The 13,270-nt window shown below is 40.3% G+C and overlaps 2 protein-coding genes across 2 annotated transcripts; both read right to left on the bottom strand.

The window, feature by feature from the left end:
• Window positions 1-225: 225 nt before the first annotated feature.
• On the bottom strand, window positions 226-3,087 carry LOC110045213 (uncharacterized). The gene is made up of 3 exons (XM_020750811.2): window positions 2,953-3,087; window positions 1,863-1,965; window positions 226-1,705 (listed from the first exon to the last, which is right to left on the bottom strand). Exons 2-3 carry the CDS (start codon window positions 1,945-1,947, stop codon window positions 690-692), a joined length of 1,101 nt encoding a protein of 366 aa, XP_020606470.2. The 5' UTR covers window positions 1,948-1,965; window positions 2,953-3,087; the 3' UTR covers window positions 226-689.
• A 6,585-nt stretch (window positions 3,088-9,672) lies between these two features.
• LOC110045250 (uncharacterized) lies at window positions 9,673-11,711 on the bottom strand. Its single transcript, XM_020750846.2, has one exon. The coding sequence runs from the start codon at window positions 11,543-11,545 to the stop codon at window positions 10,514-10,516; it is 1,032 nt and encodes a 343-aa protein (XP_020606505.2). The 5' UTR covers window positions 11,546-11,711; the 3' UTR covers window positions 9,673-10,513.
• Window positions 11,712-13,270: the final 1,559 nt, after the last annotated feature.

Genomic DNA, 13,270 nt, shown 5'->3' with positions numbered 1-13,270 from the left:
AAAGCTTCGTTTTCAAATTTCTCCGACTTGGTGTGGACGCTGCCTCAATAGGCCCTTTGCAGGATCCGGTCACATGGTACGGAATTAATTACGCTGGGACGCAAGTTACGCAAGTTAAATGTCTGTACGCCTTTTAAGAACAAGGGTAAGTCACAATGTCAACACAAGAAATAGATTTTCCTCGATCGAACTGCCGAAAATGAACTTGGAGTTTGGCCGTCGGAGTTTTTCGTTTTTAGGGGCTTCAATTTTTAACAGTTTACCGGCGGACATAAGAACTCTGAACTCTAGGCTTTTATTTAGGCAAAAGGCCAACGAACATTTTTACTTGTAATTTTTAATCGTGAGTTTTTATATGTTTTCCAATGTACGTAGTTTTGCCTTTTTAACATTTTACCTTTTTTAAATTTTTAAATTTTTAAATCTTACAGGACCCCTTTGATAACAGTACTTTATAGTACTGATGGGTTATTCCTGTCTAAAGATTCGTTTATTATTATTATTATTACTTCCAAAACAAAGGAACTCGTATCAGTCCAGCCCGACTTTCCTTTGTTTTGGAAGTCCCACTGTGTAACTTGCGTCCCAGCGTAATTAATTCAGTACCATGTCACCGGATCCTGCAAAGGGCCTATTGCCGGCTCTAAAGACGTTACAGTGGTCTAGCTATACAATTCTTAAAACCCCAATTATGTTGATTGATTGTGTAAATTCAAGAGTTTTGGTTTACAGTTCGTTAACGTTCTGACCTTCTCTATGAGAATGAACTTTAACATAATCAAGTTAAACTTGCTGTCGAGTTCCTGCTGATGAAGTTTAAAAGGATGAATGAACCATAACTTGTTTTTCGGAAAATAAACAAACCAGAAAAATCTGCTGTCTGTCACTCGAGGGTCACCTCGTCTCACATCCCCAGGGATGTAATAGCCAGGAAGGTGACCTATGATCTCGTTTCTCTCCAGAAAGCGAATCATGGTGGGTATGGCAATTTCTAGGAAAACTTTACGCTCGTAAAACGTTTCTGAAAGGATGGAAAACGCTTTCGCGTGCTTTTGAGGTATGTATAAGATATCTGAGCGACCGCTGAAGCATCGCAGTGTTCCGTTACTGTTCTTAAAGAGAGTGTTTAAATGATATTTTACGTTGAGTTTCTTCGGCCCGAAGTTCATGTTCGCGACATCTTCGCAAGCTCTTCGGCAGTTGTTCAAACCGTATGGCGAAATCCACCAGTACCAATTGGTGCTCGCAGGCTCGTAAACCGGAGTTGAACCGAACGAAAACGACGATTCCCAAATCTTTTCCCGGTCAAAGTCCGGGAAATTCCAGTAATTCAATATGACGTCATCGCTGATGTAAAAATATCCTTTATATCCCGGATGCTCTCTTATTGCTCGACCAAGGCACTCGTATCCCAGAATGCCTTTGTAGATATCAACCGTGAGAATACCTGGACGCGTGGTATTGTGGGGCGGACCGCAGAATAACAGATGAGGGAAAGCAGGTTTGTACAGAGCAACAAGATGAGGTATACTGTCGTAGAATGGATAATTGTAGACAACAACGAGTAAAATGTCTTTAAAAATGTTCTTGAAACACGGGCTGGTATTTTCCTTATTAAGCTGACGGCTTTGATTTGGAGCAGCCTTGTTAAGAGAGCGCAGATCTCGAGGTTTCTCCACATTAAGGTTTCTTGTGCAACTGTAACCTTAGATAAAAGTAAGAGAAGGGTCAAACACACAAGTTCGTTCCCAGGGTCTCACGGTCTTAAATCCAAGACGGTAGATGGGAACACCAGGGGAGTCCCTGGAACGAGCGTAACATTAAGAATCATATTTATTTATCAGTAGAACACAAGTTCTTACCTGAATAAATTGTCAGGATAACCATAGTGATTGCACACGCAAGACATAGCAAGAAACGCCTTGATACCGAGCTTTGTGCTGACATGCAGCCGGTGACATTTTTCTGTGAATAAAGCAAAAGACAGTGTTCAGCATTCAAAGGTCTAAGTCTCAGTTCTCCTTACTGAATTTCATACATTTCTTTTAATGTTAGTTCTAAGAATTTCGTGGTCAATCAAAACAATATTCTGGCCTTGGCGGATTATTCGTTTATAGCCTTCCGGGGAGAGAAGGGTACGGTGTGTGGGGTAAAGTTACATGTGAGATGGGCTTTGATACTCGTCGTGTCATTTAGGGGTACAAATTTGGGCAAATTGGTCTAACATATGTGGATGTTGGTTTCACATAGGTTTTCAGGAGAGTACGCCAATGTTTTTACCCATCAAGGTATCTGCAAGTGCCGCGTATAAAGAAATAAAGGAAAAACACGCTGTCATACTGTGTTGATACTTAGATCAACCAGGCATGAAATTTTTAAATTTCTTTGTTGATAAATGAAAGCATTCGAGAACGGTGCCCTTGCTTTCATGTAAGTTGCTGTAGCTTTTATATGCCTGCCTGCTTTAAATCCGTTCAGGGGCCTAGATGATATTTTATGGCGAGCATACCTGCCCCTACAATATGGGAGACCCCGGGGTCTTGATTACTACTAGTCCCCCATCCCTCCTGCCTTTCTGTATATGACAAAGCGGTACTGTGGTCAGTAGGGAGAGTTTGGCTATGGATCACTCTTGGAAATTTAACCTTTAATTGAAATCAATTTTAAATTCTACTGTCTCCTTAAGAATTATTCAAACTATGATGGTACACCATGGGGGGAGGGGGACAGGCGGTAGGCCTAAATACAGTCACTAAAATAAAGCCGCTGTGAAGCTAAGTTGAACATCAAATAAATTTTAGTGATGAACACACCATGGTCACAAAGCCGTTTAGCACTGAACAATGATAGTTTCGGTCAATCAATTTGACGGCAAATCTCAAAAAGAAAAATTAATTTTTAAATCTGTAATTGAAACGAAGTGACTGCTGTAAACAGTTATATTTATCGTACCTTTATGGCTTCCAGTTCTTCTCAGGATGTAGCGAAACTTAATTTCATCTAGCGTCTCGCGACCCGTTTGTAAACTGTTGACCTGCTCTAGCTACCCACAAGGCTTCAGAATTCAGGTGGCCACAGTCTTGCCGGCTGCAGGGCAGCTTGGGACCTCTGGTGGCCGATTGTCTGCCATAGAAAATTCCTCAGTTGAATTTCGCCATTTTAAGCGCAATTATGTTTTGTCGTCTTTTAGCGCTTTCAGTCTCAGTTGCAACAGTTTATAATAATCATTCTCCTTACCAGCGTTCTTACATTTCGTTTGACGTTAATTTTAAGAATTTAGCTCCATATGTTTATCTCCTTAATTCGGGGCGCACAGTCCAGCCATGTTGTAACTCTTAGCTCACCGCGCCTCCCACAACTATCTGACTAAAATATAATACAGTAGTTATCAGGTTTGTCTACTAAGAAAAACGGATATGAAAGACTTTTTACTAGCAGATTTTAATTTCCACCGTGGCGTTGAAAACATCCTTAGAATCAGCTATAAATGTCGCCTCACAAAATGATACAGTCCTTTTTTTGATGAAAGCGAAGAAATAATAACAATAATTCGGAAATTAATTTTAAGGGAAGAAATCAGCCGCTTCTTTCTGATTTTCCACTGGAATAAATTTCCGAGAAGTTTGTTCAAAAAGACTTGATTTGGATGGCCCATTTCAGTGGCGGAAGCAGACCTTGAGCTAAGGAGGGGCCCGGTTTTGTTTAGCTTGCCCTGCCAGCCTTTCTCCCTTCTGTGATTTTCTTTTTTTCTTTTTTTTACCCGAAATAAGGGGGGCGCCCCTTCCCTAGATCACCCACTGCATTTTGTATCAAAAGCCGAAACCAATTAGCATCTATCAATAATTCATATGATAAACGAAAGTTTTATTCTCGCTAAAGCTAGCAGAAGTTAATTCGATGATGTTAACTTATTCCCCAGGGAAAATTTGTCCGACGAGTGTTTCAAATACTCGTAATAGTACAATTTAATTTGCTCAAATTTCAAAAGAAGAACTTTCCATCAAACAAACTTCTGAGACTTTAAAATTTCGGAAAAGTTAAATAAAGTTCCTTATATATGGGCCTGTCCACAATATGCCAAAGAAATTTGAAAAAGGTGTTTTCACTCTGAAAACATATCAATTTTTTTCCGTTCATAATACACCGGAGAAATTTGAAAACGCAACAATCACCGGTCATTTTGGAGTTGTACTTGAGGAAAACTCTAGCAGGGAAATCACACGATTTTCGTGATGTCATCGCTTTCAAAAAGCTTCATATTCAAAAAATTTTCCGTGTACACTAAAAGCCGGTATTTTCAAATTCCTCCGGTTAAAAAGCGTTTTTTGAAAACTCCGTTGTCGTGACGGATTAATGTGGACGGTATGCGGCCTAACCGTAGAAATAAAGCTGCGTTTTAAAATTCCTCCGGTTTAAAGAGCATTCTCGAAACGCTCCATTTTCCTGACGGATTAGTGTGCCCCGTAGAAATGAAGCCGCATGTTCCGTGTTCACTGAAATTTTCTCCGCCAAAGTGTCGACGGGGCGTAACATCTGCTTGCTTTCGATTGCTTCGCAACGTTATAGCTTGTTCATGTGCCGAAATGTGGCAAGACTTTTAAAATGTCCATGAATAAGGTTGATCGTCCGACTGATTTTAATTTAAATTGAAAACACAGTTTTTTCCAACTTACAGTAGAATTAAATAGAATCAACCTCTGTTTTTGACTTGTCTGTTATATTGATACCGTCAGACTAATTTATCTTTCATTTTTTTAATTTAAAATATGAGAATGGTTGTCGGTTTGTTTAAGTTTTGCGATACTTCTGCGTTTTAATACTGAAGCTGTCGTGTATTTAGCAGATTTTTTGTGTTTGCATCGATTTCGCTCTGAAAATATCATGTTCACACGATTTAAAGTGTCAAGGGATTTACGTACGTAATGAGACAGCATTTAACTTATATAGAATTCCAAAAGTGAAATACACGTGCGTAGATTTGGACAGGGCTTAAACTAGCATCTTTAAAAAGCCCAATAAAACACTGTTTGGGATCCCGACACCGCAAGAACACGCGTGAGATAAGACAATTGACATGGGCGAGAATCTCCAACCCAAGCACATTACAAATCGATAGACTATTCACAAGTGAAATACACGTGTGTAAATTTTAGAGACGGCCAAAACTAGCATCTTTAAAAGATGTGTAGATTAGGGGGAGGGCCAAAACAAGCATCTTTAACAAGCCAAGTAAGAATCATTTGGGATCCTGACACCAAAAACGCGAGTGTGCCTCATCGCTAAACGTGCAAAGAAACGCGGGTGAAAAGAAAATTAACATGGGCGAGAGTCTTCAACCCAAGCACTGTCCAAATCGATAGAATTCCACAAGTGAAATACACGTGTGTAGATTATGGGGAAGGCCAAAACTAGCATTTTTAAGAAGCCAAGTAGGCGTAGCTTGGGATCCCAACACAAAAACGCGAGTGTGCCGCATCGCTAAACGCGTGGAAAATCGCGGAAGAAGAGAAGAGAAAATTGACATTGGCGAGAATCTTCAACCCAAGCACTGTCCAATTCGATAGAATTCCGCAAGTGAAATACATGTGTGTAGATTTCGGAGAGGGCCAAAACTAACATCTTTAAAAAGCCCAACAACCATCGTTTGGGATCCCGACACCAGAAACGCGAGTGTGGCACGTCGCTAAACGTGCAAGAATACGCTGGAGATAACACAATTGACATGGGCGAGAATCTCCAACCCAAGCACTATCCAAATCAATAGACTATTCACAAGTGAAAAAAACGTGTGTAAATTTGAGAGAGGGCCAAAACCAGCATCTTTAAAAAGCCAAGTAAACATAGCTTGGTATCCCCACACCAAAAACGCAATTGTGCCGCATCGCTAAACGCTAAAATTGACATGGGCGAGAATCTTCAACCCAAGCACTGTCCAACTCGATAAAATTCCAAGAGTGAAATACTCATGTGTAGATTAGGAGTGCTAAAACTAGCATCTTTAAAAAGCCAAGTAAGCATCGTTTGGGATCCTGACACAAAAAACGCGAGTGTGCCGCATCGCTGAACACGCGAAAACACGCGGGGGAAAAGAAAATTAACATGGGCGAGAGTCTTCAACCCTAGCACTGTCTAAATCGATAGAATTCCACAAGTGAAATAATTGTGTGTAGATTATGGGGAAGGCCAAAACTAGCATCTTTAAGAAGCCAAGTAGGCATAGCTTGGGATCCCAACACAAAAACGCGAGTGTGCCGCATTGCTAAACGCGTGGAAAATTGAGGAAGAAGAGAAAATTGACATTGGCGAGAATCTTCAACTCAAGCGCTGTCCAATTCGATAGAATTCCGCAAGTGAAATACATGTGTGTAGATTTCGGGGAAGACCAAAACTAGCATCTTTAAAAAGCCCAGTAAACATCGTTTGAAATCCCGACACCAAAAACGCGAGTGTGCCGCGTCGCTAAACGTTTAAGAACACGCGATACGAAAGAAAATTGACATAGGCGAGAATCTCCAACCCAAGCACATTACAAATCGATAAACTATTCGCAAGTGAAATACACGTGTGTAAATTTGAGAGAGGGCCAAAACTAGCATCTTTAAAAGGTCAAGTAAGCATAGTTTGGGATCCTGACACCAAAAACGAGCGTGTGCCGCATCGCTAATCGCGTGGAAAATTGCGGGAGAAAAAAAATTGACATGGGCGAGAATCTTTAACCCAAGCGCTGTCCAAATCGATAAAATTCCACAAGTGAAATAATAGTGCGTAGATTAGGGGGAGGGCCAAAACTAGCATCTTTGAAAAGCCAAGTAAGTATCGTTTGGGATCCTGACACCAAAAATGCAAGTGTGTCGCATCACTAAATGAGCGAGAACACGCAAGAGAAAAGAAAATTGAACTGGGTCAGAATCTCCAACCCAAGAACTGAACAATTCGAAAGACTTCTATGAGTTAAATACACGTGTGTAGGTTTGAGGGAAGGCCATAACTAGCATCTTTGAAAATTCAAGTAAGCATAGTTTGAAATCCCCACACCGAGAACGCGAGTGTGCCACATCGCTAAACGAGGGAAAACACGCGGGAGAAAAGGAAATTGACATGGGCGAGAATTTTCAACCGAAGCACTATCCAAATCAACAGAATTCTACAAGGGAAATACACATGTGTAGATTTGGGGCAGGGCCAAAACTAGCATCTTCAAAAAGCCCAGTAAGCATCGTTTGGCATCCCCACTCCAAAAACGCGAGTGTGCCACATCGCTAAACGTGCAAGAACACGCGGGAGATAAGAAAATTGACATGGGCGGGTATCTCCAACCTAAACACATTCCACATCGATAGACTATTTACAAGTGGAATATACCAGTGTAGATTTTGGGGGAGGGCCAAAACTAGCATCTTTGAAAAGCCAAGTAAACATTGTTTGGGATCCTGACACCAAAAACGCAATGGTGCCCCATCGCTAAACGGGCGAGAGCACACAAGAGAAAAGAAAATTGAAATGGGCGAGAATCTCCAACCCAAGAACTGTCCAATTCGATAGACTTCTATGAGTTAAATACGTATGTAAATTTGAGGGAACGCAAAAACTAGCATCTTTAAAAAGCCAAGTAAGCATCGTTTGGAATCTCGACACCAAAAACGCGAGTGTGCCGCATCGCTAAACGCGCGAAAACACGCAGGAGAAAAGAAAATGAAATTGGTGAGAATCTTAAACCCCAGAACTGCCCAATTCGTTATACTTCTATGAGTTAAATACACGTGTGTAGATTTGAGGGAAGGCCACAACTAGCATTTTTAAAAAGTCAAGCATAGTTTGGGAACCTCACAACAATAACGCGAGTGTGCCGCATAGCTAAACGCGCGAAACCACCGCGCGGAAGAAGAGAAAATTAACATGGGCGAGAGTGTTCCACCCAAGCACTATTCAAATCGATAGAATTCCGTAAGTGAAATACACGTGTGTAGATTTGGGGAAGGGCGAAAACCAGCATCTTTAAAAAGTCCAGTAAGCATAGTTTGGGATCCCGACACTAAAAACGCAATTTTGCCGCATCGCTAAACGCGCGAGAACACGCAACAGAAAAGAAAACTAAAATGGGCGAGAATCTCCAACCTAAGAACTGTCCAATTCGATAGACTTCTATGAGTTAAATACACGTGTGTAGATTTGAGGGAAGGCCAAAACTAGCATCTTTAAAAAGCCCCGAAAGCATCGTTTGGGATCCCCACACGAAAGACGCAAATGTGCCGCATCGCCAAACGCGCACGAAAACGCCAGAGAAAAGAAAGTAGACATGGGCAAGAATCTTAAACCTCATAACTGTCCAATTCGTTAGACTTGTATGAGTTAAACACACGTGTGTAGATTTGAAGGAAGGCCAAAACTAGCATCTTTAAAAAGCCAAGTAAGCATATTTTGGGATCCCCACACTAAAAACGCGAGTTTTCCGCATCGCTAAACGCGGGAAAACACGCGGGAGAAAAGAAAACTGACATGGGCGAGAATCTTCAACCCAAGCACTGTCCAATTCGATAGAATTCCGCAAGTGAAATACATGTGTGTAGATTTGGGGGAGGGCCAAAACTAGCATCTTTTGAAAGCCCAGTAAGCATCGTTTGGGATCCCGACACGAAAAGCGCGAGTGTGCCGCATTGATAATGCAAGAACAGGCTAGAGAAAATTGACCCGGGCGAGAATCTCCGACCCAAGCACATTCCAGATCGATAGATTATTCACAAGTGAAATACACGTGCGTAAATTTGAGAGAGGGCCAAAACTAGCATCTTTAAAAAGTCAAGTAAGGATAGCTTGGGATCCTCACACCAAAAACGCGCGTGTGCCGCATCGCTAAACGCGCGGGAAATCGCGGGAGAAAAGAAAATTGACATGGGCGAGAATCTTTAACCCAAGCACTTTTTAAATCGATAGGGCCGCAATGTTTTTCCCTCCTATAAGGGTATACGCAGCAGAATTCTACTAAATTATTATTTCTGCGAACAAGGTAAGGGTTCAATATGATTAACACGTAATCCACCAGAAGTTCGAGTAACGAGTGGACAAAAACCTAGTACCAAGATTATTTACACCGTATTGCAAACTTCTGTACGTCTGTTTTAAATATCTTCTCAAGAAACATCATTTCTAGCAACACCAAACTTCGAAAACGAATGTCGAACCTTTTACGAAACACTTGAAAGTACTGGTGAAATGAAACTGATAATGAAATTTTGCCTGTGTTTGCACAAGTTCTCTAAACTTTGAAATTCATTTTCTCTCGTTTCCATGGGAAATTGTTTTCGGTGTTATTTCAGGCAATTATTTATGTATTTACCTTTAAGAAAATGAAAAATGACTGTAAAATACTTAAAATTATTCTGGTACCAGATTTTTGTCCACTAAAACCTGAAATTGCTCGATTTTCTGTCGGATTTCGTCTGAAAGCGTCGAAAATAAAGTTAAATGTAAAGTTGAAACTATTGTTTGAAGTTGCCGGCATTACGAACACCCTAGTATTTGTGAAATAGTCTTTGGCAAAAAAAAAGTGGTTTGTTAAGAGGCGGATTTCTTAACAAATTGGTGATAGAGAAAAACCCGGTTTTTGTTCTCATCGGGTAGCATTCATCTTTTAAATTATTCGGAAAATGATCTAAATCTTGACAACAATAACGCCTGTACATCTATCTGTGTATTTAGCTTGGACATGAAAGGGAAGTTCTTTTATCTCTGACAAATTTTATTCGAAATATCAATGATCTTTCGTCTCTCGGCAGTTTTTGCCAAAGCACGAGTAACTGAAAAATATTTTATTTCTTACCGATTATTTTTATTGTTCACTTGTTCAAACTTCTCAGTAAAACGTGCTTGTTCTGCAGGTGAAATTGTAACAGCAAAATTAACCCTTGACATATGCACTGAAAGCAAATGTTGTCAGGCAAACAGCAATTTGAAATACTTTTATGAATGCGAGAGCTTGCCCGCAGAATTTTAAATAATTAGTGAGGCATCGATTGACTTACATGTACTTTGCTCGATCTCAATAACCTCCCGAATACTCAGAATCAAATTCAAATTCCGAATTCGATCAGAACGGGTTCTGAATCAAACAAATTTTGTAATTGAGTTGCAGTTGCCTCGTCAAATTGAACGTAAATACACATTTGGCTGAATCGCGCTCAAACGTGCAAAGTAGCGTTTTAATTTCATGCATCATTGTTATGTAGTAACTAAGGTCACGTTCTTGTCTTATGATGGAAGTTAAATTATTTTATCGATGATTCTGAGCTGAATTTGAATTATTAAACTGCGATGTATATGTAGAATGACTTAATCACAACGAAATAAGGCAAAATAAAATTTGCCCAAATTTACACTTCTCTTGGTTAAACTCAGTTGAAGTTTCTTCCTTCATTTAGAGTAACATCATGTGTTCGTTATTTTTGCTAGGTCTTTCGTTAGATCCTGTTGCGATTCTGTCGCGATCCTTTGTAGAAGTAAGCACTCCTTTTTGGCTTCAGTTAACTCTACTTGTAGAGGCATGAATGTTTAAATTATACAAAGTTAGCACTCCCACCGAGAATGATCGGCGCCTTCGAGTGAAAATCGCGCTCACCGCATGTCTGAACTTGGGAAGTCTCCAAGCGTAGATAAACGGGTCGATTAAGAACTTCATAAATAGGGTCGTATCCACAACGATATTTGCCATCGTAGCTTTCACTTGTTCTTCGTATGTTTTTGGCGTCCAATATAGTGTCAAATACCACATAACCGTCACGGGCGCAATGAAAACCAGTAGACAAGTCGCCAAAAGCAAACTAACAACCACAAAATGTTTTTGATCTCTCTTCCGGCGATGTTCCGAAGTATCAGCGATGCGTATTGCGTTATTTTGTGCAGGAACCCAACGAGCAATCTGGCGTTGGTATGAAATGTGCAAGGCGATGTAGGAGACCAGAACGAGGACGTTGATCAGGGAAAGATTAAAAAATACGTCCAGCTTTTGGAATATTTTCTCGGGCACGCCCATCAGAAGAGTGCTCGAAAACAGCAGCGAATAAGTCCATATCCCGCACATACAAGCGACCACGCGACCAGTTGTGACAAGTTGTTTGTGGCGATGCGGGAAGGTTATAGCAACGAACTGGGTCCACGACAAAAACAAAATTGTCAGAAAAGACACGTTCATTGTTATACTGGAAAGAACACCCGCTGCTTTTAAAGTGAAGTTGTATCGTTCGCTGCTGATGGTGTCCTTGTAAAGCTCGAAGTAGAAGTAAGCGAACAACGGGTCCACTGCAATACCAGTGAGGAAATCTGCCACTGCTAACCCAATAATGAAGATACTGGGAGGATGCCGAAAGCTCTTGAACGGATCTTGGTACAGTACTACGAGTAGAACACCATTTGAAACAGTCGTTAAAACTGATAGAACACAAAGGTAAATGGTGGAGAGGAGGCAGATGACGAGAAAACGATTTCGCAGGATTTCTCTCTCTTCGTTTGCGATGTTATTGGCCAGTTCAGATTCGTTAAAAGAGCTATTCATGTTGAAATAAAACGGTTCAGTGTAGCTGTGAAAAACAAAATTTTTGGTTAATGTAAAAGGAAAATCTCTCTCTTAGGGGATGAGAAATACTGCGAACGTGAAAAAATGACAATGATCGAATTTCTAGAGCATGACGATCATTTAAAAGGATTGTGATCGTGCACTGTTGCAAGTCAGATTATTTAAACATGACCCAAATTACACGTCAAGTGAGCGTTTCTTTTCAATTTAAAAGCAAGTCAGTAAATAACATATTGGCAGGCTTTGTTTGTGTATTCCGTCACGTTTTGGCAGTTGAAATTGCGATGACGTCAAAGCCTTATGTCCGTGCAACTTTAGTCACTTTTCAAAAAAATAACTGAATTTCTCAGTTGCTTCTCGATTGTCGTAAAGCCCTCACGCCTGAACTTGAATATGCTCTCTAAAAGAGTCGGTTCACCTAATAAGGACTCTTCAGGGCTTAACGATAAGCGCATTTATGGGGGGGGGGGGGGGGGATTGCGTGGCTAGCCAATCCCCAACCCCCCTCTTTTTGGAGAAGTAAGAAAAATTGGATATTATGGGAGAAATAAAGGCAAATACTCTTGAAGGGTACCTCATTGCAATTTCTACTCTGCGGCATTGCCAATATTTCTGGTGTAACAGTTTTCGATATTACGTTTCAATTCTCAAATTGAAGTATTTTTGGGGCATGCCGGGCATGCCTCATTAACATTGCAACCCGAAGATACCAGCCACACACCCCCACCCCTCCCCAGAAAAATTCTGGATTCGCCCTTGTGTCCTCTCACCCCTAGGAAAGTAGCACTTGGTCACGAAGTCAACGTTCAGTTTTCCAGCCATGCCATAGCGTTGAGATTCTCCTTATACTTAACATTAATTTTGTCTATTACAGTTTGAAGCATTTATCTTTTCAATTATTCGTAAAATGATTCAAATTACGACAGCAATAAGACCTAAATTTGTGTGTATTTAGCTTGATCATGAAAGGAAAGTTCATTTATCTCTTACAAACTTTATTTGCAATCACTGATCTTCTTTCGGTGTTCGACCGTTTTTGCCAAAGAACGAGGAACTTTTTCAGATTTTTAAAGTTAAAACTTCTATCCGGTTAGCCGTTTTATTGTTCATTTGTTCGAACTTTTCAATTTTCAAGCACCACTCAATGGGGTCATCTATTAGCCGGGCGAAACATTGAGCCGTTCGGTGTAAAAATTGGAAAATTTTAACCGTCAGCCGTACAAAAATATCATCCGTAAAATATTTTGGCCACGACTATCAAAGTCTCAAGGTCCCTTGTCAACACTCTTTTTTTGTATCTTTTCCTGTGGCTTGTAAACTATACTGGTTTCAAATTATTTCTATGATAATACCTTTTTCCATCAAAACATGTTTTGCCGTAATAAATCAAAAAAAACCCTTAAACTTTTTCAAACAAAGGAAATTATTTTTTACTTTTTAAAACAACGGTTATTAATTTCGAAGATTTCTGTTACCCGTAAGGAAAATGAATTAACAACTGGTCGTAAAAAAAGCCAAAATATTTACCGTTAGCTGTAAAAGCAACCTACCCATTGAGATCCTCACACATAGTACCTCAGCGGCATTAAGACGCGCCATAGACTTAACATTTTGACTATACAAGCTTAAGCTCTTTTCATTTGTTCATCTGTTCGTTGTTGTTGGATAAACCGAGATTTAAGATAGGTTTTACGAGGGTTTTTC

The sequence above is a fragment of the Orbicella faveolata genome, unplaced genomic scaffold, assembly GCF_042242905.1.
Source record: "Orbicella faveolata isolate gen_17 unplaced genomic scaffold, um_ofav_v1 contig_34, whole genome shotgun sequence".
Taxonomy (NCBI): domain Eukaryota; kingdom Metazoa; phylum Cnidaria; class Anthozoa; order Scleractinia; family Merulinidae; genus Orbicella; species Orbicella faveolata.
This window is presented reverse-complemented; position numbering and strand designations above follow the sequence as displayed.

What these genes read in the sequence shown, in the direction of transcription:
- LOC110045213 (XM_020750811.2), bottom strand. Translation starts at nt 1,947, where the DNA reads ATGTCAGCACAAAGCTCGGTATCAAGGCGTTTCTTGCTATGTCTTGCG. An exon ending in TATCCTGACAATTTATTCAG is followed by an intron (nt 1,706 to 1,862) that starts GTAAGAACTTGT and finishes CTTTTATCTAAG; the next exon opens with GTTACAGTTGCACAAGAAAC.
- LOC110045250 (XM_020750846.2), bottom strand. Translation starts at nt 11,545, where the DNA reads ATGAATAGCTCTTTTAACGAATCTGAACTGGCCAATAACATCGCAAAC.